The sequence below is a fragment of the Urocampus carinirostris genome, chromosome 20 (assembly GCF_059441175.1).
Source record: "Urocampus carinirostris isolate Australia breed hairy pipefish chromosome 20, RoL_Ucar_1.0, whole genome shotgun sequence".
NCBI classification, from domain to species: Eukaryota; Metazoa; Chordata; class Actinopteri; order Syngnathiformes; family Syngnathidae; genus Urocampus; species Urocampus carinirostris.
In genome coordinates this window covers 22,841,842-22,868,022 of record NC_142368.1, presented here as the reverse complement: position 1 = coordinate 22,868,022, position 26,181 = coordinate 22,841,842, and the positions used below count along the sequence as shown (strand labels likewise).

General features: G+C 39.6%; 1 protein-coding gene across 3 annotated transcripts in view; it reads left to right on the top strand.

Annotated features, from left to right (window-relative positions):
* The first annotated feature begins 14,359 nt into the window (after window positions 1–14,359).
* Window positions 14,360–26,181, top strand: part of ptk2bb (protein tyrosine kinase 2 beta, b) — a 35,145-nt gene continuing 23,323 nt past the window's right edge. For 2 of the 3 annotated variants that reach the window (XM_088325533.1, XM_088325535.1), the window contains exons 1-2: window positions 14,360–14,486; window positions 25,268–25,497. In XM_088325533.1, coding sequence (XP_088181659.1) covers window positions 25,297–25,497 — 201 coding nt within the window. In that variant the 5' untranslated portion in view covers window positions 14,360–14,486; window positions 25,268–25,296. Of the gene's footprint in view, window positions 14,487–21,398; window positions 21,538–25,267; window positions 25,498–26,181 lie in introns of those variants that run through there. The other variant, XM_088325534.1, reaches the window with a different exon arrangement.

The following is a 26,181-nucleotide window of genomic DNA, read 5'->3' as shown; positions in this document are numbered from 1 at the left end:
GGGAGGGCTTTCACACACACCGAAACGCTTGGCATTATGGAACATCATGCATACCCTGACCTGTGACCCTCAGTGTCACCTGCGCTAAAACGCAGTTTTTCACAGGATGAAACACCCACAATGGCGCACATGACACCCGCAAAACACCCACGCACATGTTCAAGAGTCTGGCGCGTTGCTGTTACAGGGTGGCGTGTGCTGTTTGAGGGAGGGATTGAAAAACTGAGAGAAAGAAAGTGGGCGGAGCCAGCGGACAGGGATGACATCACCTTCCCTGAAATGTCACCATTATCTCAAGCCTTGGCTTAGCTGACTACAGGGATGACATCATCCTTTCTGCAAAGCCCTCCCCTACTAATTTTGGTTGGCCGCTTGTTTGTGCACCGGTTAGCTCGGGTGAGAGAGTGCTTTCCAGGAAGAGCGGCAGGGGCCAGTTTGTCTTCACTCATTTTTTTACTTGCCTCTACTGTACACACAAGCTCCGCCGGTTGTTAAATAACAGTCGCTTGTTTATGACATTGTCATACCTACCAACCCTGAATTAGATTTAGAATATTGCTTCTCTTAGGACAGGAGTGTCAAACTTATGTGAGCTTGGGGCCACATGGTAGACAAAAAATCTCATGGGGCGGGACTGGTGTCTTTAACAGAGAAAATTATAGAAAAAAGAGACAACAAAAGGAAGAGAGAGAGAGAGAGAGAGAGAGAGAGAGAGAGAGAGATAGAATAAAGAGACAATAAGAGAGAGAGGGGGAGAGAGAAATAAAGCTACGGGGAGGGAAAATAGGGAAAAAAGAAAGGAGAGAAAGAGAAAGAAAAAGAAAGAGAGAAAGTGAGAGAAAGAGAGAGAGAGAGAGAGAGATAGAGAGGGGGGAACAAGAAAGAACCAAATAGAGAGATAAATAGAACAGTAGAGTGAACAAGAGAGAGAACTAGAGAAAAAGAAAACAAGACAGACAGAGAACGAGAGAGAATGAGAGAGAACAAGAAAGAGAACAAGTGAGATTAAGAGTCAGTGGAAACAAACAAGAGAGAGAGAAAACAAGAGAGAGAAAAGAGAGAGATATAGATAGAGAGAGAGAGAGAGAGAGAGACAGAAAGAGACAAAGAGACAAAGAGTGAAATATAGAAAGAGAGAAAAAAAGAGGCAAGAGAAGTGGGTGCTTTAATCTGCATATATATCTATCTATATATATCTATATATCTATATATATAGATATATATATATATATATATATATAAAGAAAGAGAGACAAAATAAAGGGAGAAAATGGAGCGAGAAAGAGAAAAAGAAAGATAGACGACAAGACAAAGAAAGAAATAGATAAAGATAACAAAAAAGAACGTGAAAAAGAAAGAGAAGAAGAAGGAGAGAGCGAGAAAAAAACTGAGTGAAAAAGAGAGAGAAAGTAATATTGCCCCAGTTACTTTGCGTGTGGGGCCTGGCGCCTGGCTTTGTCAACATCTAGTGCTCATATTTCAAACTTCAGCTTATTTTTCTCTTGTGCTTCTATGACTGTTGTCCCGCGGGCCTTCGGGAAATTCACTTCCACTGTCGGGAAAAACAAAAGACATTACTTTATACACACAAAAAAACAGCAGAATGACAAACGTACATGACAGTGGGACTATATGGGATGTATTCATTGGGTCAGCAGGGCCGATTGTTTAGAAAACTAATGGCAGAGGGGATCAAGCTTTTCCTGTGGCGCATACATTCCCCTGTTTTACAATCGCTATTTGAATTGCCGTAACTTCCGCGACTGTTGGGCTAAAGAGAACATTACAAGGGTTCCTAGGAGGAACAAAAGACGATGTAAGGGCTACCCATTAATTTCAACCAAATTCAATCAAATTATTTTTCCAAAATACCCCTAGGGTGGCAGCAACTACCTATAATGGATTATCGCACAGGCAATATATCTCACTGGCATCCACGTGTGGCAACGGTCCAATCACAGGCAAAAAAAACACATAGACGGAGGTGGAGCAGGTCACTTCCTCTGAGTGTTAGCCATTAGCCGTTTGAAATGACTTTTTTACAGTTCGAGCTACTAGAGATGAAATAAGTGAGTAAAAAGATGGATAGGAATAGCTTCACCATCTACCACACAGGCCCATGAAAAGCCTGGTTGTGGTGAAAAATAGTTAACAATATATGGACAACTAAAAAAGCAAGACTCAGCCATTTTTTGTTTTGTTTTTCATCTTAAGACTATTATTACATTGTCTTAACACGTATATATGGTAGATATTGCCAGATATTGAATGTTTGGGTTGTTCTGAAAAAAAAGAGGGCCAAAAGTATTCACCTACAACTGGATTTATGACATTTTCATAGACAAAATAACGGAAAAATTCAAGTCGGCCTTGTATGATACTTGGTCATTAAAGAGCTAACTAACTGTAATGTTGATATTTCAAATAAACCATGTTAACAATCTAGCAGTTAAGGTTAGCTTGCTTGGAATGCTAACTGCACCTTAACAGGTGCTCGGATTACAATGACACTCTCATAATTGTTACCATATAAGGGAGTTGTTCAACGGTACAATGGAATCTCCGTATTCACCTGTAAAGATTACCATCGCAACTATTCTACTAAAGCTCCAACCCACACAAATGGCAATCCCCATATTTGGCTAGCACTCCTAAGAAGCAGAGCCAATGAGAAGACGGTATTTAGTGGCGTAAATCGTTGGCACGGCGTCTATTTGTCACCACAAACCTGATGTCGAGTCAAACCATAAAAGGGCGTGTAAATTGTCGAAAATGGGAGGACACTATATCAAATCAACACATCTCAAAGAGCCCTGGTGTAGCATTAGCATTCAGCAAAAACAGTGGACCATTTCTGCAGGCATTCAGAAAACGTATTCATATACAAGTAAATCAATGACGGGCAGTGAGGTTTTTGTCTGGTGTGACACATTTACAAAAAACAAATATCTTATTGATCATTTGATCAGCAGAGCAATAAAGTAATATACAAACTGTAGCATGGGAAAACATATTTTCATTGTCTTAACTTAGAAATGTAGTTTTTGTGCTGCCCCTTTTGTATAAAAGAATCAATACATAGGTCATCCTCCATTGGGAAAAAAAAAGTCATGCAAATAGAAATAAAATGCTGGATGGCTTAAGTTTCTGTTTTAGCTTGCTAGTACTATTCGTAATTCAAATGTATGGGGCTGAGATGTGTGCCAGATCTGAATACCTTGCCTCACTATTGCCCTCTACCATGAGGCAAAAAAATGGGTGCTTCAATCTGCATTTGTTAACGCCAATTTGTTCAATAATTACTTTTGCGCTAGTTGATTAAGATGGACAACTTCAGACACAGTTAAGCGTGGAACAGTGTGTTACTTTTCTGTATTGGACATTTCCCTACTGTTTTTTTTTTAAATGGAAGAAATGGACGTTAATGAATTTATTTTTATAGTGCCTCACCTGCAGTGTTGAGAATAAGACCGTTTTTTTTTCTTTTTTTCAGTAACAGGGTTATCTACCTCATTATTTTTGCCGCCGTTACCGTTACTGACGGTCAAAGGACAAACTTGTTGGTGTGTGGACGTGTCTTTACTTTCATGTCGCTCGCAAGTAAACCATAACATACAACATTCGGGGACACATCACGCATGCTCAGTAATAATGTGGCAATATGGTTAATGTAGTTCTTATGTTATTAAACAAATAACATCACATCGAGAGGGATCACTTTAAATTATTTTACTGTTGACTTTTATTGTGAACAAAATATCTTGAAGTGCATATGCCTGTTTCTATTTGACCAGTGTTTTAGGTTGTGAGAGTTTATATTGTTGAACTGTCTAGTGAAGTACAGTAGCATTTGTCTACTTGACGAAAGATTGTGATTTATCCTATAAAGCCAAAGTCACTTAATATTGTTTTACAGTTTATTTCTTTTGTGAACAAATTACTTGAAGTACAGTAGCATATGTCTACTTGACCAAATGTCACAGGTTGTGAGAGTTAGATTTAATATATTAAACTCACTTTATTTTTTTTTTACTGCGGAATGTTATTTTATTATATTGTTTACAGTTTATTTTTGTTGCACTTCAAGTGTAGGATAAATCTGTTACTGGTGAGGTGCAATAAATATTACAAGATTCTATGACACAACTATCCGTATATTATTCTCTATTCAACTGACTCAAATACTGCTAGGAAAATTTCCAATTCTTTGACATATTACAACTTCTTTTTTTAAAGTAACTGAAATAATTACATTACCTGGTGACTAGTTACTTTTACTATCGAGTAATTAAGTTACTGACTTGGATTACTTTTTGGAAGAAGTAATGAGTAATTATAACAATACTTTTTTAAAGGAACGCACCCATCACTGCTCATTTGCCTGTCATTGAAGAACACAGTGATTAAAAAAAAATAGTATTTAGAGTTTGAGGTATGTTTTATGTTTTAATTACGCACTCTGACTTCACATTCCATCACCAAGCAGCTGACGCTCGTTAAAAAGCGGCCAAGCGTGGCGGCCATGTCATCAAGGCCCTTTAATATGTGTCCAAACAACCCCCTCGGGGGAACGCCTTGCCCACCGGTTCAAGTTGACGACATGAACTTCGACCCCTCGCCACTCCGCATCGGTGATGTCACTCGAGACTTGGACAAATGTTTGAAGAGGGAGAAAAACAGGTGCGTGACCTTGTTTTCAAGAGTAAGAATAAACGCTGTTGACTCAACAAAGGCAACACGTGGGGGTTGTTGTAGGGATGTGTCGTTCACTTGTTGAAGTGAGGGATGGGAGCCGGCTCCTCAACAGTCAGGGGCCAGCTCTCATCTAGACCAGGTGTCTCAGACTCCAGAGTTAGGATCAGGTTTAGGTTGTACTGCATCGGGTTTTACGAAAGAAAAAGCTCCAAAAAAAACATCCCGCTGTCTGCAAATATCCTGTTTTTTTTAAAACAAGGATTGATAAGCAGTGATGGACGCTACTTTTTCAATAACTGTCAAGAACCGGAACAGGATCAGGACCCAAACGTGTGACGTATCTCACACAAGCCTTTTATTTATGGGAAATGGGGAGTCGTGCACATTAGGCAGCCGGTCTGGCGTGGAAAGACAGGAAGTCAGAGACCGACGAGATTGATTCAAATTGCTCGAGTTGATACCGGACAGATGGAGTCTATACCGGACAGAACGGGACAGACAAGATAGATAACGAATCAGGATATCGAAAATAAACAGGAGAAACTAGACGGGAACAAAAACTGGAGAAAATAACAAACAGGACAAAAACAGACGGAAACAAAACTCAAACCCGAAATTAAACAAGACAAAACGAAACGGGAACAATACCGGACTGGAAATCAGAACCCACGTCTTGTGGAGAAGAAGTTCGTTTGACGGGCTGACAAAGGAAGCAAGAGAGAGCTGAGCTTAATGTAGACAGAAAGCCAATCTCTCAACGAGCCGCAGCTGGCGCCACACGGGCGGGGCCAATTGGGCACCGTGGCAACCGTGACACACATGGGTGCAGTCAATTGGGCGCCGTGGCAACCATGACAGTAACGGGGTAATTTAACTGATCATTTTTTCTTCCGTTACAACGCCGTTACTGTTACTGACGGTCATAAGTGGTGCATTACTCTGGTTGCAGAACACCAATGGCAGCGTGCCACCGCTAATTTTATGCTGTTTCTAATGGCCTGGTTTTCTGCTTTCCCCCGAGTTATTTACATCACATCTTTTCGGTTCTTATCACCATTCAAAATAGTGACTGCCATATCGTTACATAGCAATTACAAATATAGTATTTACTAATGCCCCAAAAGCATGGGCGTAACCAGACAAATTCAACCCAAGTACCCCCAAAATTATAGGATTTTTAAAACTCTATCCCTTTAAAAAGGGCAGGGTAGTGTTAAACATGATGAAAAACCCTAGGTACATTTTTAAAAAGTTAAACAAAACAAAAAGTATGAAGAACGCAACATCGAAAATACTCCACTGCCTGGAAAAACATTCGGTCCATTTGATTCCTACCACAGCTCTCGCCCCGTCCCCACTCCTCTTTCACTCAGCTAGTGTCAATTGCGGCCAGGGTAGGGGAGTGACCGATTACATGTAACGGCTTTACGGTAAAAGTCAAGTAAATTCATGTTTATTTGTATAGCCCTTAATCACAAAGGGCTGCACAGACCACAGATTATTGCAAACCACAGACTATTATTACACCATGCCCTAAACTAAAACATGCATGAGGGCAAGGAAAAACTCAAAACTTGCATAGACTGTTTATACCAGGGGTCACATACCTTTTGAAGCTGGATGTACGTTTTTGGTTACTTATTAGTGAGGAGGGTTACTGGTTTAGTACGTTTTTTTGTATTTCATGTTATTACTATGATGTTATTAACAGGTTGTAATTTTTATAATTAGGGTTAAATAGGCCCAATCAACCACTAAAACAGCGGCCTCATATAAGGGCACCAAATAATTTACATATACTGTATGAATTTTATGAATTAAGAAAGAATCTATCGTGTGTTTGAAAAGGATACAAAACTAAAGTAACTGTAATTCGTTAAAGTACAGGCAAAAACTAAGTATTCAGATTACAGTTACAGGACAGGACGGGACAGACAGGATAGATGATGAAACAGGATATCGAAAATAAACAGGACAAATTAGATGGGAACGAAAACTGGAGAAAATAATAAACGGGACAACAATAGACGGAAACAAAACTGGAAACCAAGATTAAACGGTACAAAATAAACGGGAACAATACCGGACAGGAAATACCAAGAGGAACAGGACCGAGTCGCAACCCACGTCTTGCTGGGCAGAAGTTCGTTGACGGACTGACGAAGGAAAAATGAGAGCACTGAGCTTAAATAGACAGAAACCCAATCTGTCAATGAGCCGCAGCTGGTGCCACATGGGTGGGGCTAATTGGGCGTATTGGCAACCGTGACACACAGTTGTAGTTAGATTTGTCAATTATTGCTGATAGTGATCAGACTAAACCAAAAATGATTTTGAACTATATCAATTAAATAGAAAATCTGTTTAGTTTGAATAAATAATTGTCATTTTTTTCAAAACAATCTTAATGGATTCAAAGCGTTTTGGAAAAGAGCTCTTCATTTACATTTTTACATTAGTGTTACTTTACACACTATTTTGTAATAAAGTGGATATGAAGCTCAGCATAATAATTCATCAAAGTAAATGTATTCTATCTGTTTCTCTTTTCAGAGAAGGCATCCAAGTGTTCTTCATAAGAGCACATTTAGTCCATCTGATACTGGGGAAGATGACCTGGCAGGCAGTTCTACCACAGGAGTTACATTACTTTTAAAATCATTGAAAAAGTTACACTGCAGTTGCATTTTATACAAGGTAACTTGTAACCGTAACGGATTACATTTTTAAAGTAGCTTACCCAACATTGCTTACGGCATAGTGGCAGAGTATGTGGGGACTGCGGTGTAATACGGTGAGAGTATGTTATACAGTGGTTATGTTAAATAACTATTTTACCACCAAACAACATGACTTTGTCATCATCAACAGATATTTGGCAGAATTTAATCGTAGTACCGGTAATAGTGTTTCTGCTAACCACAAAGTGTAATGTGATGTTCACAAATGGGGTTGACACTCCTGCACAGTGTTGAATGATCCTAAATCACTTTAAAGCCATGGTGTTTAATTTCTGACCACTAGATGGCACTGTATTGTCTAATGCGAATGTTAACCAGTGCCGCAACGTAGCAGCAAGTTGCTAGACAAACATGGAGGTGACCTCTACATAGGGATTTCACTGTGTTAAAAAATACACATTTTTTTACCTATGGTTTTTTTAATATAAAAATTACCATTGATACAATTGTGCAGGTACCTTTTCGTAGTATTCAAAGCAATGTTTTTTTTGTTTGTTTTTTTACTGAACAAAAAAAATTCCTTTTTTTTCTCTTGTCAATATGCATTTTGGGGGGATTCAGCGTTGTTGACTATAAATTTGTTGAGCATAAAATGTTAAAATATGTATGTATGTAGATGTATGAATATTGTTTAATTTCATTTCCTGTGTTTTTCAGTGTTAATGTATTGATAGAAAAATATTTATTCTTTTGTCTTCTTGTAGCTCGTTTTTTCATTTTGTTAAAGTATTTTTCCTTTAGTTCCTTTCTATCCATATTTGTCTTTTTCCCTCCTTTTTAAGTGATACCAAACTAGTGGTTAAGGGATCCAACCAACTAACAAACCAATGTAGGGAAAAAGCAACAAAAAACCTGAAGAGTCAAGTCAAGTCATTTTTATTTGTATAGATAGAGCCGTTTAGGACCTGAAGGAGCTGGCTCTTTTTAGTAAGCCAAGCCAAAAAAGACGGTTCTCTAAAAATAGTCGGAATTCTCATTTCTACAAATAAACACTGTGTTTTTTGATTTGCTCATAAAATTTCAAATTCTTTCAATCACAAACACACATTTTTAAAGCAACGGAAATAGTTACTTTCCCCGGTAACTAATTTCTTTTACGATGGAGTAATTCAGTTACAAACTTAGTTACTTTTTGGAAGAAGTAGTGAGTAACAATAACTAATTACTTTTTTAACGTAACGTGCCCAACACTGTTGATAAGAAAGTAAAATGGAAGTTCATTCGAGCATTAGAATATCACTAAACTTAAGAAAATGTCTTTCTGGGAAAGCTGATGAGTCAGCCAAATAAAAAAAAGGCAGAGTCATCTTATTTTTTCCAGTTTTCCCATCTAGGGTAACCTACCTGACTGCATATTTTTACATATTGGTCAACCTTTCTGTCTGCAGTTGAATCTTGCTAGCCTGGAAGAGGGGAATGTTTAGAGCTGTTTGTGTCACGAGACCTGGTGGCCGGACCAGAACGGAGGCAGGAGGCAGGAAGCAGGAAGGGAGAACTCATATGCGTTGACGATCATAAGTTTTATTTAACAAAATAAAAGTCGCCCAATACTCCGGGACCAAAACAGAACAATACAGAGTTCCTCCGGCACGAACTCAACAGGACAAGGCATAACAGACGGAAAATGTTTAAACCTAAAACAGGACAAGGCATAACAGACCTGGGATTGTGTAATGAGCCAGCGCCCGCCGAACCCAAAATCCAGCCTTAAATAGCAGACCAGCAATCAGCTGATCTGCTGCAGCTGAGTTCGGGGGCGCGGCAGACTGGTAGCCATGGCGACCGTGACAGTTTGGGGGCCGAACGAGGCGGCTAATTTTAGCAAGTGGAGCCGAAAGCGCCGATTTTCTAAAAAGAGCCAGAATTCACATCATTTGTTTGGTTTCAAATATTTATTTAGATTTTTGTAAATATTTTTATAATTTTCACCAACTAAAATAAAAAAGGACACTTTGGAGTTGTTTGATTTTTAATCACAGATAAATTAATTAGCTTGTGGCTTACCTTAAATTGGCTGCGGTCGGGTATAATTTTAGAAATCCGGATAGCCAATAAGTATTTTAAAACACCAAATGTATACAGTATTTGTTTAATCAAATGCAGTTTCAAAACAATATAATGAGAGAATGTGGTGAATAAACTACATTTTTTAAAGGGAAAGTGCCTATTATTTAGCGCCTCCATCGTGAAAAATGAGCACACCAAAGAAAATAAAGAATGGACAACACACCGACAAAATTGGAGAAGTGACAGAACTATCATGACGGTAATTAGCGGCTGTAATGCACCATGTGAGGACCAGAACGGAAACAGGACACACGTCCGTGACGTTTACCACAAGTTTTATTGAAGGAAAGAGGAAGGGCTGCGCCCATGATCTGGTGTTCGCTGGAGGCAGGAAACAAGTAGCTCTCGTACTTGGATTGTGCTCCGAACGCGGAAATGGATCTTCCGTAGCGAGCGATGGTGGTGTCAGGGACGGAAAAAAACGGATCGATAGCCGAGACAAGAGAGCAAAATCGCGGTTGGAATCGGAAAAACGGGTTGTAAGCCAGAACAGGTCGTAGCCGGAGACAGACGGGAACAAAAACGGGACAGGTTGGAGTCAGGGTCGAAAAAATGCTTGCCTAGTATGCATGGAGATTCGCAGACGGACTGACAACACGGGATTGACAGGACTGAGTTCAAATAGTGACAGAGAGCCAATCAGAACCCATGGCGGTTGGCGCCAAATGAGTGGGAACAGCTGAGTCACATCAGTATTCATGACACACCAGCCAACAAATAAATGTGAAACAATTGCTTATCATTTAATTCCATGCAAGGACAACGTTATTGACTTTTAACAAGGTAATAAATCAGTTGTGTCTATTTGTTCTTGAATGAACTCACACATCCAAATCATGAATATTGCATTTTTTGCAAGCATGAATGACCTTGGTGTCTTGTCCCCAGTGTCCCCCTGCTAACTTCCTTTTAACAAATCCTTTTGCCAAATTTTAGAACCCAATGCGAGTCCGAATGTTTGCCCACTCCTGCTTTAAATGTTAGCAGTGAGCTAACAATCTCCTGTTAGATAAATGAAATGTGAAATGATCTTCATTTATATAGCGCTTTTCAAGTCAATGACTTCCCAAAGCGCTTTACAGTGTGCTTCACATTTCCCAATAGCGGCCTTGCATGCAGCTATGTCTTACCCAAGGACACTTAGACATGTAACACGGACAAGCCAAGATTCGAACTGGGATCCCTTGATCCCAAGACGCGCGCTCTACCTCCTGAGTTACTGCCGCCCCACAATACAAGATAAATTATACTGATTAGAGGAAGTAATACGTACAAGTAAGTGTCAAATGTAAGGGATTTTCTTGTCTTGCTGTCAGCGTCAAAACATATTTTTCATTCCGATCAGTTTCTATGATTATAACCTAGCAACATTACACGTAATTGTGACTATACAAGGAAACGTTGAATGCAAGATTGTTATCATTGGTTGTTGGGGCAACTATTTCAATGTGTTACAGTTGCACTACCCATAACCAGAGTGTACGGGGGAAAAACAACCAATGGGAAGCATTTATTAAGTTACTCATGATTGTGAGCACAACGGTGCAAAGTTTGACAATAACAAAAGTGTGATTAATCAAGTCTAGGGTGTTGCTAGCATAGCATTAGCATCCTGTAAGTGCTTGTTCTTTTCCAGTCATCCACTTAGTACGACATTTGAATGTCATAAAATGTCATAAATGGATGGAGACAAATTTGAAGTGGTATATCTACATGGAACACAGGCTCTGCCATTATTATTAGATCTTATCAAATAATCAAACATCACACAGTGAAATAAATGCACTGAAGAATAAGCTTCAGGATTTTTTTAATACATTTTAAAATGTATGGTATGGCTCTCTCTCCCATTTCTTTTTTAATATTTTGCTTTTATAGTTCTTTGAGTTAACAAGGTACCAGACCTATATTTTCTTCTCCCCCTCCGCAGAAATTGTCGTTACCCGCAATGAACCGAGGTTCACTCATGTATTTGAGGACACGAGTAAGGATGGGAATGCATAAAATGAAAGTATTCCGGGTCAGCTATTTGCATTGGGAGCACAAGGGAGGGGTCAGCGGTCATTAAGGTAGGCGAGTGTGGTTTTTATAACACTTCATTCCCCTGCGGCAGTCCTCCCTAAAATAGTCTGGATATGCCCAACCCAAAATGTCTCCTCACAATAGTTACACAGTCAGCAAAAGCATCACTTGTTCCGAAGGGAGGAGAAAGAAGAAAAAAAAGGGAGTCATGCTGGTTGAAGAAAGCTCCTCAAGTGACAATAACAAAGGAGCCTTCGTTATTGGAGTTATTGAGTGAAGGGCTCTCCCTGTGGAAAGAGAGTGAACTGCAAGTAAAGTTTCCCATGTCAAATGGAAAGCAACCCCCCCAAAAAAGGAAATATGATACAATACAGTCTCTCAAATCAATATGCTGTACATATATATGTTTTAATTGTGATCATGTCAATGATTAATGACTATAAACAACTTGACCCCTGTGAATTCAAATGAAAATCTAACTAGGGCAAGCAAGTGCCCTTCCCTTGCTGCTGGCATTGAAATGCGGGCAAGTCCCAGCCACCTGTTGCAGATTCTTGCACTTGGGGGGATGGGGTGTTGCCTGGACGCGGGCCTGTGCCGGCTGCTAAACGGGTCAGCTTGGCTCTTATGGTAGTCGCGCCCCAGACATGAACCCCCCATACAGCTGTCTGCCTTGTGCATGAAGTACACAAGGTCTAGTAAGAGTGGAAGTATGGAAAAAAATATTTAGAGACTACCTACCTACCTTCCTGCCTGCCTACCTACCTACCTACCTTCCTGCCTGCCTACCTACCTACCTACCTACCCATCTATCTATCCAGCTATCTATCTATCTATCTATCTATCTATCTATCTATCTATCTATCTATCTATCTATCTATCTATCTATCTATCTATCTATCTATCTATCTATCTATCTTACGTCTGTTCGTTCGTCCATCCGGCTTTGTCTCCATTTCTACCGACCTTACCATATTTACCTAAATTTACCTATATGACTGCTGTCATTTGTCTTAATTTCCATCCTATCATGCCTCTCCCTTATCACAATCTACATTTCTGGGCAATTTTGGTGATTTTTAAAATAGCTGTGAAAAGATATGAAAAATATTATAATTTCCCCCTTATGTATTGCCAAGGTATTAGATTTGAGCCTGTATCAATAGATGGAAAGACATAAAATTGAATATTTTTTACATCCCTGACCATTTGCCAAACTTTTTGACCAGCCACTCAAAAAATGTGCCCACCCCTGGTCTAAAAACTTAACTCAAGCAGTGGGTTAGGCCCACTTTCACCCAGCTGTTTTTAGAGTGCAGGTTATCCTCTAGCTTGTGCAGTTATGATTTAAGTGCGTGCAATTGGGTGTGCTTTCCGGAGACGAGTGAGGCGAGGTGAAAGAGACTATTGTCCGTCCGTCTGCTGTCTGTCCGTCCCTCCATCCGTCTTCCTCGGGGATTAATAAACTTTTTACATCAATGCTTAAAAATGATCTCTAAAAGTTAACCAGCACAAAGCATTTTGGGGTTTACGATAGTGACACAAAATAATGTTCAAATGTTAAATGTCATTTTAATATATCTTTCCCATATTTTTCAAGTAAAATAACAATTTTTATTGTGATGTGTCCTCTATATTAGAACCTTACTTAATGTTCTGGAAAACTAAAAAAAATATCCTTATATTTGGCTAAATATACAGAAGATATATATCTTTAACGTGTTTTACTAATGATTTTTGCTAGGATAAGAAAAAAAAGAAAATTATTATTTAAAACCCGTTTTTTTAGTGTGCTTCTTTTTGATATAATTTATTATGTGTTTTTTTTTAATGTTTTTTTCATGAATTCTACTTTCTGAATGCATTTAAACATCTTACCATCTGCAAATATTCGATCCAGCCACGAAATAGCATAAAATAATCATTTTTGTAATGACGAAGAACATTAAGGGAATTTGTGAGGCACTCGAAGAAGTATTTCCTGAATTGTAGTGCTCTCTAGTGTTAGGGATAAAAACTACACCAAGAATATTGCAACTGGTCACATATTTCACAAAATGCAAATACACTTTTATTGTAAAAATTAAAAAAAAATCCCTGACCCTTCCGTGATTTATTTTGACAGTAAATGAAGACAATTTTTTGCAATACAATAATATATACTGTAATATTTATGAATTAAATGTTAGCAACAGGTGGAATGTTTTCTTAAAACAGAAAGAAAAAATAATGCATGGTAAAGTTTATAAAGCGTTTGAAAAAATACATTCTTAAAAAAATAGGTTAAAACATAGAGAAGTTGGATGGATTATTATTACTATTATTATTATTATTATTATTATTATTATTATTATTATTATTATTATTATTATTATTATTATTATTATTATTATTATTATTATTATTATTATTATTATTTGCTGGTGACCAGAGTAACAAAAAATAAAGCAAAAACATACATGTTTAAGACTATTCCCCCTCTAAATAACGCAAAAAAATTGACAACATTTTCCTGGTTTACAATGTAAAAATGGGGTAAAAGTAGAAAAAGGAAAAAGTTAAAAACAAATGGGGAGTGGTGTTTAAAAAAACAGGTCTTACACATCGTTTTAAACACAAAAGCAAAAGAAAAATTAAACAAGAAGGGGAAAAAACAGGGGAAAACTTGAAGTAAAAACATGCTTAAAACAAAACTAAACATTTGGGGGGAAAATACAAAGAAAGAGCATTTTTGTCAATTTATGGTTCAAGTCAAATTCACAAAAACATAAAGTATCTGTAAAAGGGCTTGCTCCTTTGTGTGCTGTTTGATGTGTGTATCTTCAGAGTAATAAGGAAGTGCTCCCACCTTCCTTACTTTATACGAGACAGACAAGAGTCAGAGAGGCCACCTGCATAAAACATATTTCCTGCAAGGGAATACTTTTTGTTATAACTGACGGATTTACCTCACACTCACAGGTAAGATGGAACAGTTCCCTCTTTACATATAAGTACTGAATTCATGCAGGATAGATACAATAACACGCCTTTGTTTTATAAACCTGGGGTTGAAAGTGCAGTCAAGAAAATAAAACGGGGCTAGGGTTTCTGTCCAAATCACGTTCGTAGGAACTCGTGATTATATCGCTTGACGTCATGTTTGTTTTTAATGTATTCAACTAATTTCAAACGTAAAAAAGTCGGTTTCGGCCTCCATTTTCTTGGATAGAGAACTTTGCTCAGGAGTTTTGCAAGTCTGTGCAGGTGAGCACACAAGCTGCCACATTCCAGCGCTGCGTCACTGCATGACTGCTCACATTGCCACTTTTTCTCTTTTGCAACATTTATCAGCACAATAAATTAGAATCAAACCAAAAATAAACAAATAAACTTTATTTTTCTGATTATTTCACTATGTGATACCGATATTTGGTCCGATCAGACGCTTTATTTAAATCAGGACATCTGAACTCCATATAGATTTAACCCACATCGTTTCAAATTACCGTATTTGGATGCTGACTCCCATTTACCTCAAAATGAAAAATAAAAGCTCCAAGCGTTTAGCACAAAAAACTATAAACTGTTGTTTATCGAAGGGGTCTCTAACGTGTTGCCTGTTTGCAACTGAGTGCCCCTTAAAAACAGTTGAGGTACCCATGGACCTGTTCTGAATATAGCTCATCAGTGCTGGGTCATTGTGATATTCTGGTAAAATGTATTTTTTTAATTAGTTGACTAAGTCTGTTCTACTCTTTTTAATACTTAACCTGGTAAAAACCTAGTAATAACATATTAGTAACATAGTAGTAACATGATAAATTGTTATTGTAGACATTCAAATAATTAAATTCCAATTCATGGGCTTCATAGACAAAAAAAAATCTATTCAAGTATTGATAAATATTTTTAAGCAATTAATCAGGGGAATTGAATTTGAATTTATTCATATATTAAACACATATTTATTCGCCTTTTGATTGTTTTATTTTACTTGGAATACTGTTCAACAAAATAAATTCCAATTCATGGGTTTTATAAAGTGAATTAGCAAATAATGTACAGTTTTTTAGATATCAGTCTGGCTACCTTTTTAGTTTTATAGCTAGCTATCTTCCCACCTTTTTAGCTATTTAGAAAGCTCTATAGCTAGCTTTTCACATTTTTTTGCATGCTATCTCAGTAACATTTGACCTTTTTTGCTAGTTATCAAGCTAAATATTGTACTCCTTTCTCGCTCTCTTGCTATAGAGCTTTCTTTAACTTTCTATCTGGCTACTTAGCTGTGTTTTTCCTCTATTAGCTATCTATCTATCTATCTCCCTTTATTTTTTTTAAACCTGTTTGCCTTTCTAGGTAATTATCAAGCTGCCTTTTTTTCCTATATAGCAAGCAGTCTAGCTAGTTGCTTTTTTAAAAAATGTATATCAAACTGTGTGTTCCCAGTGCTTATTAGTAACAAAATGTAGCTTGACGCTTGAAAAAGGCAAACCTCTTAAAAGGTTGTCACCAAAATGGTGCACGCGGGCCCTCTAAAAACACCTGAGTAACCCGCCGATTGGTTCTGAAGAGTTCACCAGCAGTGATGGCCCCGTTTCTTAAAACAAGTAATTAGTTATATAGTTACACACTACTTCTTCCCAAAAATAAATGAGTTAAAGTAATTATTTCCGTTTCTTTAAAAATAAGTTGTATGTCAAAGAATTTCTGAGCAGTATACTAGTCAGTTAAATAGAAAACAGATAGGTAGTTGTTTTATATAGTTTTATATACCCTTGTTATATTTATTTTACCTCACCAACAACAGGTTTATCCGCACTGAAGTGCAACAAAAAGAAACAGCAAATAATATAACGAAATAACAATCAGCAGTAACAATATAAAGTGACTTGAAAAAATAATTCTAACTCGAATGGTTTGTTGTAAAGATGGGAATTCCGACTCTTACTAGAGAACTAGCTTTTTCGGCTTTTTGTCTCACTAATAAGAGACGTTTCTTTTGGCTCCCAAATGGCTCTTCAGGTTGTTTTTGTTGTTTAATTTATCTTTTATCATTGATTATGTGGTATTATGAATAAATTAAAAAGGGGGAAAACAAAGCAAAATTAACACTTAAACATATACACTGAAAAACACAGGAAACATAAATTAAAATATGTTCACATCCACAAAGGAAACGCTAAAATACAAAACAATTTTTAACTTTTTTTTACTCAACAATTTCAAAGTCAACAGCAAAAAATCCCTGAAAAAGCATGCATTATGAACAAACACAAGGGAAAAATAGGGAACTGGCTCGATTGGTGGGTAGCCGGCTCCCACTTCCACGAGAAGACTCATAGAGCCGTTTTGTTTGCGAACGACATGAGTCGGTTGTCGCATCCACCGATTTGCTTATCTTTCTCCGCATTAATAGATACTATATTCATGATTGCTGTCTTACTATATGACATGATCCCGAACTTGAAATAGAGCATAAAACCGCACAAATGAAAATAGCGTTACATAAAGGCGGTATTTATAACGAACATTGCTCACCAGTGCTGGGTTATTGGGTATTTTCTAGTGAATTAGATTTCCAACTGAAATAAGAAATCATTTGCATGATCACTTTCCTTGAATACATGATAAATTCTTACAAAGTTATTTTTAAACTTAGTCTATAAAGTATGTATTTAAATAACTCGCCACATCTTAAAAGGCAGATGTTTTAGTTGTTGACTGAATCTATTTTATATGTTTGTTGTTTTATTTTAGAAGTGCATATCAAGCTCTTTTCGCCAATCAGTTATAAAAATATATTTAAAAAGTAGTTTTCGGCATGCTCTAAAACAGGTATGTCAAACCTATTGCCCGCAGCCCTGATCCAGCAACCTGGATGATTTAATCTGGTCCGACATAAGTTCCTGAATATGTTTTGTGTTTGAAATGAATGTGGACTAAGAAAGCTTGATGCGGTTGAAAAAACGGCTGGATCGCTTTTTTTTGGCCACTTTTATACCACAGAGGAGGAAGTCGCCTAACTCTTGAGGCTCATCTTCCAAAAGTGTGTTAAACTGAACTTTATTTACATATATATAGCATATATCTGTATATACCACAGCCATATCCCCCTAGTGGGAGGTGGCTAGAGTCATTTCTGACTCTTTTTGGGAGATTGATTCAGAGGATGTCACGGATTGGCGTGGTGGCGTGGAAGGTGACCGGACCAGAACGGAGGCAGGAGGCATGAAGGGAGAACTCAAATGCGTTGACGATCCATAAGTTTCATTTAATAAAATAAAAGTCGCCCAATACTCCGGGGCAAAACAGAACAATACAGAGTTCCTCCGGCACGAACTCAACAGGACATGGCATAACAGACTAAAACAGGACAAGGCATAACGGACCGGGATTGTGAATAATGAGTAATGAACCAGCAACCGCAGAACCCACAATGCAGCCTTAAGTAGCAGATCCACAATTAGTGGAACTGCTTTCAGCTGTTGCCCAGAGGGCGGGGCAGACTGGTCACCAAGGCGACCGTGACAGAGCCCCCCTCTTAAGGGACAGCTCCCGAGGTCCCAAAAAGAAAAAATTACAACCTCACGCCCCGGAATGTTGACGCTCGCGATTGGGGCAACCCCGCTCCCTCCTCCGAACACGCAGGAACGGGGAGAGGCAGGCGCCATCTGCGTCGGGCGGATCGGAATCGGCGCTCGGCAGGGAGGGGTTCTGGTGGGCAACTGGACAGGGGATAACAGACAGGCAGAACCGACGAGAACAGGACAGGCAAAATCAGAACAGGTAAACAGGACAGGCAAAATCAGAACAGGTAAACAGGACAGGCAAAATCAGAACAGGTAAACAGGACAGGCCTCTACAGAAGAGTCGCACTCAGGACAGGCCTCTACAGAAGAGTCGCACTCAGGACAGGCCTCTACAGAAGAGTCGCACTCAGGACAGGCCGATGCAGAAGAGTCGCACTCAGGTCAGGCCGATGCAGAAGAGTCGCACTCAGGTCAGGCCGATGCAGAAGAGTCGCACTCAGGTCAGGCCGATGCAGAAGAGTCGCACTCAGGTCAGGCCGATGCAGAAGAGTCGCACTCAGGGGGTTCAGGTTCAGAAGAGTCAGACTCTGGGGGTTCAGGTTCAGAAGAGTCAGACTCAGGGGGTTCGGGTTCAGAGTGGCAATTCAGACAGGACAGGCGGAATCAGAACAGGCAAGACATGAGAGAGTCAAAATCAGAACAGACAAGACATGAGAGAGTCAAAATCAGAACCGGCAAAACAGGAGGAGCGGAGTCGGACTGGCAGGCAGCGGAGTCGGAGTCGGCCCGACGGGCAGCGGAGTCGGAGTCGGCCCGACGGGCAGCAGAGTCGGAGTCGGGCTGGCACGCAGGGGAGACGGAATAGCAGGCAATCGGCACGGGAGTCGGGCAGGCAGGCATGAGAGTCGAACAGGCAGGCGTCAATTCTTCCCGGGACCCCATTCGAGGCACAGCAAGGGCCACGACGGGCGGGGCCGTGGTTCGAACGGGCAGGGAAGGCCAACTCAGTAGGCGCCTGCCGAACTGCGCTCTCCAGCTCTCCCCAAGTCGCGCTGGGATCGTTCGCTGAGTTCTATTTGTTGGCTGGTTCATTCTGTCACGGATTGGCGTGGTGGCGTGGAAGGTGACCGGACCAGAACGGAGGCAGGAGGCATGAAGGGAGAACTCAAATGCGTTGACGATCCATAAGTTTCATTTAATAAAATAAAAGTCGCCCAATACTCCGGGGCAAAACAGAACAATACAGAGTTCCTCCGGCACGAACTCAACAGGACATGGCATAACAGACTAAAACAGGACAAGGCATAACGGACCGGGATTGTGAATAATGAGTAATGAACCAGCAACCGCAGAACCCACAATGCAGCCTTAAGTAGCAGATCCACAATTAGTGGAACTGCTTTCAGCTGTTGCCCAGAGGGCGGGGCAGACTGGTCACCAAGGCGACCGTGACAGAGGAGGGGATTCCCAGCCCCTTCGCTCAACCCAACTGAGGTGTTGGGAGTCATTAGGTGACCAAACCCCCCCAATTCCAACCCTAATGCTGAACGCCATGCAGGGAGGCAATGGGTACCAATGTTCAAGTCTTAGGTATGACTCGGCCGAGGCTTGAACCCCAACCTCCCAGTCTCGGGGCGGGCGCCATACCCACAAGGCCACCGAGCTATTTATCTTTATAGAGCATATTATTTTATTAAATGTTTATTTTTTTAGTACAAAACAATAAAGGTTACGTATAAAAGCATTTAACATACTTATGTAAACTTTAAACATACAAAATATAGCACTAGAGCAACTTACGAACAAGCTTCTCGTTCATAAGTAGGGCAGCGTCTGAAAATGCAAATAACGAGATCTCTCCAGCCACTTGAAGTTTGTACATTGTGGCGAGGTTGTTCTCGGTAAATTTGCATTCTCTCAACTGTTAAAATAAACCAAAATGTCTTACCCTGATCTGAAACCAACATGCAGCAAGAAAAAACTCAAAACCTCAACATAAAGGAAAATAAGAAACCTTGATTAATGGGCTACACAAGTGGTTATCCAACCTCCAAGAAGATCAGCCTACAATAGATTTTGCATTGGGAATCTACATAAAACATCGTCAACAACAATTAAAAAATCATAGGTAATATGTAAAATTGTACGAAAATTCCATTACAGCAAGCTTCCCATTTCAACAGGCTGGTCGATGTAGATAGGGGCATGTTTTAGGTCAAGGTGCTGGTCCAACCAGGCAGCCGGAAAAAACAGGGTGAGAAAAGTGTGAGGTCATCATCAATTATAAGCTATAGAAGAGAAGTGTGTCTAAGTCTAGACCTAAAAACTTTCACTTAGGTTGCAGATCTTATCTCTAGAGGCAGGGCATTCCACAGCACAGGGGCCAGGATGGAGAACGCTTTTGAGCCAAGAGATTTCTTCTTGGCTCTGGGAGTCACAAGTAGACCAGCATTTTCCGAGCGGAGGCTCCATGCAAGAAAATAGGCGGAAATCAAATCAGAGAGCTAAGAGAACGCAAGTCCATGTTAGTAAGAAACCTAAACGTCACATTAGGCAGACTGGGAGCTTGTGCAAGTTAGCTAATATTGAAGTGATATGGTAAAACTTTCTTGTCTTAGTCAAAGGGCTTGCTACCAATTAGACATGGCCCTCCATAATAAACATGTTATAAAGGCGTAAAAGACAGTTCATAATTCACGGCTCACGAAAACCTTAACACCCCGCTCAGGTTGGAGGGGCACCGCTTTGTGTAGTGTGTCTTGGGCAAGTACAGCCTAGTGGCACCCATCACTCTCCAGTTTTTTTGGTGTAAGGCTTTAGTCCCCCACATGAAACAAATAATGCTGGCTTCCATGGTTACCAGTTAAAGGAGAAGCCTCCCTGAAGCTAAAATAAGCCAGGGAATGGCTAGATAATGTCTACTTCCTTAAATGTGTAATTCTTGACATTTACATATGAATAACAACTTGAAGATATCGTAAGAAAAGCTTTCTCAACTCTGTTTTTGCTCCAATGGCAGCTGTGGAATGTCCTTGCCATTCATCACAGTCTGACTCTTGTTAAAAGAATGTCTTAAAAATCCCCATGTGCTCGAAGGTTTTAGACACCGTTTTATTTCTTATTAATATCAATTCTCCTTTTGGGATATAGACAGATCTTCTTGGATCACTTGTTACCAGAACAATTCACGTGAGATTTGAGGGTAGCTGCAGATTAAATTTGGAATTTATTACGCAAATATCCGTTTGTCTTTATTGCAACAGTGGTCAATCCACCCCTAGGCCTCCTCCTACTCTCAGGTGTTGGTGCAACACGCTGCACCCTCTCATGCAAAAACCCACACAAACGCACACAGACACACGCCCATGTCCGTGCTAGGGAATGCATGGCCCCAGGCTAACAAAACACACGCCTGCCTGAGAGCAACGCTATCGCGCCACGCCGGCCTCCTCTCAATGATTAAAACCATAAAACATTTTATGGATGCACCATGTTGTGAGGTAAGTCAATTTGTGTAACGAGGCTGTTTAATATTTGAAGTAGAGTGCGACTGTTTGTTTTTAGGGTAAAAGGGCCTGTTCTCGCGGTGTTGGAGTTAAACTTGCCTGGAATTTACAGAGCTGGTAGACTTCATTGTGTACATATTACCATTGTCGATTCTAGATTAGCATGTTTAGCTTTTGACAGCAGTGAAGACCATTGTGTATGTTTTAGTGTCTTCTACTGTTAAAACCCTTAATTCATTAAGAAAACAATATTGAATCAACTAATAAGCAATAAATACATGAACTATGATAGAGACATGCCTTTTTTAAATACTTGTATTTTGAGGAATTTGCATTTATTTTACATAACATGAGCCTCACTTAGAGGAAGCTGACATATTTGTCCGCCATCTTCTGCTACAGGTATTATTATTATTATTATTAGGTAATATTTATAGAACCAAAAACCGTATGCCTGCCTGCTGGAAAAGTCGGACAACGCTGGGCAAGTAAATTAGAAGTAAAATGGTGCAGTTAGGTCATTAGTAGCTCTCATTTTTGGTTGTACTACACCAGCCATACCATACAAATATAGCCCGTGATTCAATTTTTACTGGCCCGCGGCCTCTGTCATAAAATTACTGATACTTGGTAGCCAGTAAATGAAATGAAATGATCTGCATTTATATAGCGCATTTCAAGTCAATGACTTCCCAAAGCGCTTTACATTGTGCTTCACATTTCCCAATAGCGGCTGTGATCTGTGCAGCCATGTAAGGCGCTAACCTGCTTATTGGGGGTATTGGGGGTTCAGTGTCTTACCCAAGGACCCTTCGGCATGTAACACGGACAAGCCGGGATTCGAACTGGGATCCCTTAATCCTAAAATGATCGCTCTACCTCCTGAGCTACTGCCGCCCCAGTAATGTTAACTGCGATATAAAACAAATTTGTAAAAAAAAAAAAAAAAATCTCCATTCCACCAGATGATGGCAGTAGCCCTTTGACCTGAGAATTTAAGCCCATCCCATTTTCGACATGGCGACTGTAAATGAGAAAAGAAAAGACTGTGACTGTGACTGTGAGGGCTGCCGCTTACTGGACAAGTGGAACTTGGAGTATTTTTTTTCACAGAAATCTGAAACAACTGTGTCTGCCTAATTTTCGAGACTGTGGCTGTTTTAAAAAAATACAATATCAAGAAGCCCTGATAGACGAAACGTATTGATTACAAACTGGAAATTCTGTGTAAAGGTGTAGCGACTGGAAACTGTTTAAACTGCACAGCAGCACTTTTTCACAATAACCCGAAAATGCTACAAAGGCGAGCATTGAGGTCACAACGCTGATCACCAAGCATTGCAAACCTTTCACATAGGGCGAATTTATTAAATCCTGTTCAAAAAAATGCCATGCTGAATAGACGGCTCGAACACATTTTCTGTTTACCAAATCTCGGACACCCCTATACTACACAATACAGCGACATCTAGTTATCAACTGTGACACAGTGTCTCTTTATATCAAATAATAACCGGTTGTCATGATTACTCATTGCACTCACTTGTGCCCGCTCGTTTGACACCAGCTGCTGCTGGTTACCTGATTGGTTCCCCCTCCTATTTAAACTTGGTGCTTTCACTCGCACTTTGTCAGTCCGTCAGGGAACTTCTGTTTACACAAGGCAAGCATTATGACTCTAACTCCCGTCGGTCCCGTTTTGTCTCCAGTATACCACTCGTCTGTTCCTGATTTACCCGTTTGTCTCCGGCTACGATCCGTTTTTTGACCCCGACCACGTTCTGATCTCCTGCCCTGGCTAACGACCCGTTTTCTTACCCCGACCACGCTCTGATCTCCCGTCCCGGCTAACGACCTGTTTTTCCCGTTTGACTACGCTGCGATCCCCCTCTCCGGAAGATCCACTTCCGCATTCCGAACAAGCTCCGATCCCGTGAGCGGCTTGCTTCCCTCATCCAGCGAACACCGGATCGCTGGCGCTGATTTTTTCTCTATATTTCAAAAAACTTGTGAGTAACGTTACGCATCTGGGTCCTTCTCCTGTTCTGGTCTTGACACCGGTAAACTGTTTCTGTCATACTTTTGCTATATAAGACAAAAAGTGGCAACTCATTGCTACGGCACTAATTTCGAAAAATGATGGAAGGTACTATGTAGGAACTGTATAGTCTCTTCCATCCTTTTTTTCCATGAAAAACTATCCTAATTTCATTGCTACTTGAAAAAAAAATTTCTACATAAACATTGTTTTTCTATTGTGATAAGTCTATCAATGGCTAATTAATACAGGTCAATTATTCCGTCATGGGAGGCTGACATGTGTTTGCCTTCTTTTTTGAATACTTGAAAGAGAAAAACTTAACGAATGTAGTAACTAGTATTGAAAAAAGTATCGACACAACCCTTAGGGACCAAATAAGCATGGTTTCAACACAAACACAAGAGATCTAGTTGTGGAAAACGATGATTGAGGAAGATGATGGGGTAGGATTAAACAAGCATAGTATTCTTCCTATTCCTTTTCAAACATGTTAACATTGTTCTGGTATTTTTACTTGTTGTTTTTTTTTTGTTTTGTTTTTCTTATTTTTGAAATAAAGTTTCATTCCTACAAAAAAGAAACATTGTGTATGATTTCGTACGTCGCTATTGTAAAAACCCAATTGACTTGATTGTTTGCCATCTTACTGCTACGGGTAACCCCAAGAGCGAAAAATATAGTGAAAGCTTGGGCAAAGAAAAATGGAGCAGATGGCCCACGTTTAGTCTTTGTCATTTGTCTTCCTCTGTAGCACTCGTTTTCAGTTGCACTGCACCATACAACGACATCTCGTGGTCAAATAATACAAACCGTCCCTTTAACAACTTAATGCTCAAAACTGTTTTAATAGGTGTCCAGGAATGATTTTGCAAGGCCTATGCTCTAGTTTTCTGGTCGTCTGAAGTAAAGGTAACGACACCAAAACATAGACGCTAATTATTAGCTTGTGTTTTAGCATTCTTTTAGGAGCGCCTATTTGTTTGCTCTATTTAAATAACATCCCATTATATTTGACAGTGAACCTTCAGCTACTTGTGGGAATGGCCAGCTTTGAACCATTTTCTTGAAAAAACATCTATTGCAACCAACTAACGTATTGCCCGTGACCAATGGTTTCTCCCAATAGTTCGAAATGTAATTTTCTGGAAATTTACAATGACCAATTACTGTTGAGCTATTTCCAGGACCTAACTGGGATAGTGTTGTATTGGTTGACTAAGCATATTTGAACCTCTAATAATTACAACCTGGTTATAGCATAGTCGTAACATAAAAACTACATAACCTGTGAAGCATCTTTAAAACAACTCGTTGTTTTAAAGATGCATATCAAATTGGTAACTCTAAATGCTAATCAGTTACAAAAAAGTTACTCTCGGCTAAAAAAAGGTTTGGTGATCCCTGCGCTCGAACTGACAATTGTTGTCACCTTGCTTTATTACCTTGTACCCTTCACTTGTATCTCAAATTTAAGCGATTTTTCACATCTTTGTTTTGTATTACTTTTTTTTTTTTTAATCAGTATTTTTCATCATAATCAAGCATATCCTGTTCTTTTTTTAAGGGAAAGATTTTTAAAAATGCTTGAATTTTGGGGGTGTTTAGGTTGAATTTGGGGGTGCTCATTTAGGCTAGTTACGTCCATGTTTAAATCTTACCTAAATTCCAATTTTGTGTATTCAGGATGATATGAAACTCACCCGACCGTGAAAATGTACGAGGTGATGTCCGGCGAGACCCTTTCCTGGAGGGTCCCCAGCCCCAGACACAGTCCCACCGAACCAAGCGTCAAGTCCGTGCCCGTCGCGGGGGAAGGGGGGCCCGTCAAGATCCTCAAAGTTTGCTTCTGCACCAACAACACCCTAGGCAGGAACTTCAAGTTGGTTAAGTGTGACAGCTCCTGGCAAATCAGGGTGAGTAGTAAGAGTAGTGCAACTTTTCTTTTTGGATCGTGTCGATTATTAATTTGATTCCAGTCCCAGGCCTTTCTGATTTGGACTAAGATATATTTCTTTTCTTTTTTTTTAAACGACAAAACTCAAAAATTCCGCGCATATTTTAAACTGAACCTCAACAAAAAAAAAAAACATGTTAGCATGACTTAGCACTGTTGCTAAAAAAGACAAGCAGAAATGCAAGGCATTTAACCACCTGACAATATAAAAAGCGCAATTGAACGTGGAAACATATGTTGGCCTGGAGAGGGATGGGCGCCACCAGGCTGTACTTGCCCAAGACACCCCAAAGGAAATTGTGCCCCTACGACCCAATTTGTTAAGAGATCTAACCAACCAACCACCCAAGCAACCAACCAACCAACAGACCAAATGCATAAATAAATGCAAACCCTTGAATGAAATGCCCAACCTTAAAGGGACAGTCTGTAATATTTACCCACTAAAGGCTGCTTTGTTGTGTAGTGCAACAGAAAACGACATAAAAAAATCATGTCACACCCAAATATATGACGTAAATGCAATTTATGTCATATATTTAGGCCTTTTGCCATATTTAGGCCTTTTGGTCATTTATTTTTTTCGCGTGTTGGTCATGTATTTTGTTTAGGTCCTAGTACTGTGTTGTGTTATTTGTCCCTT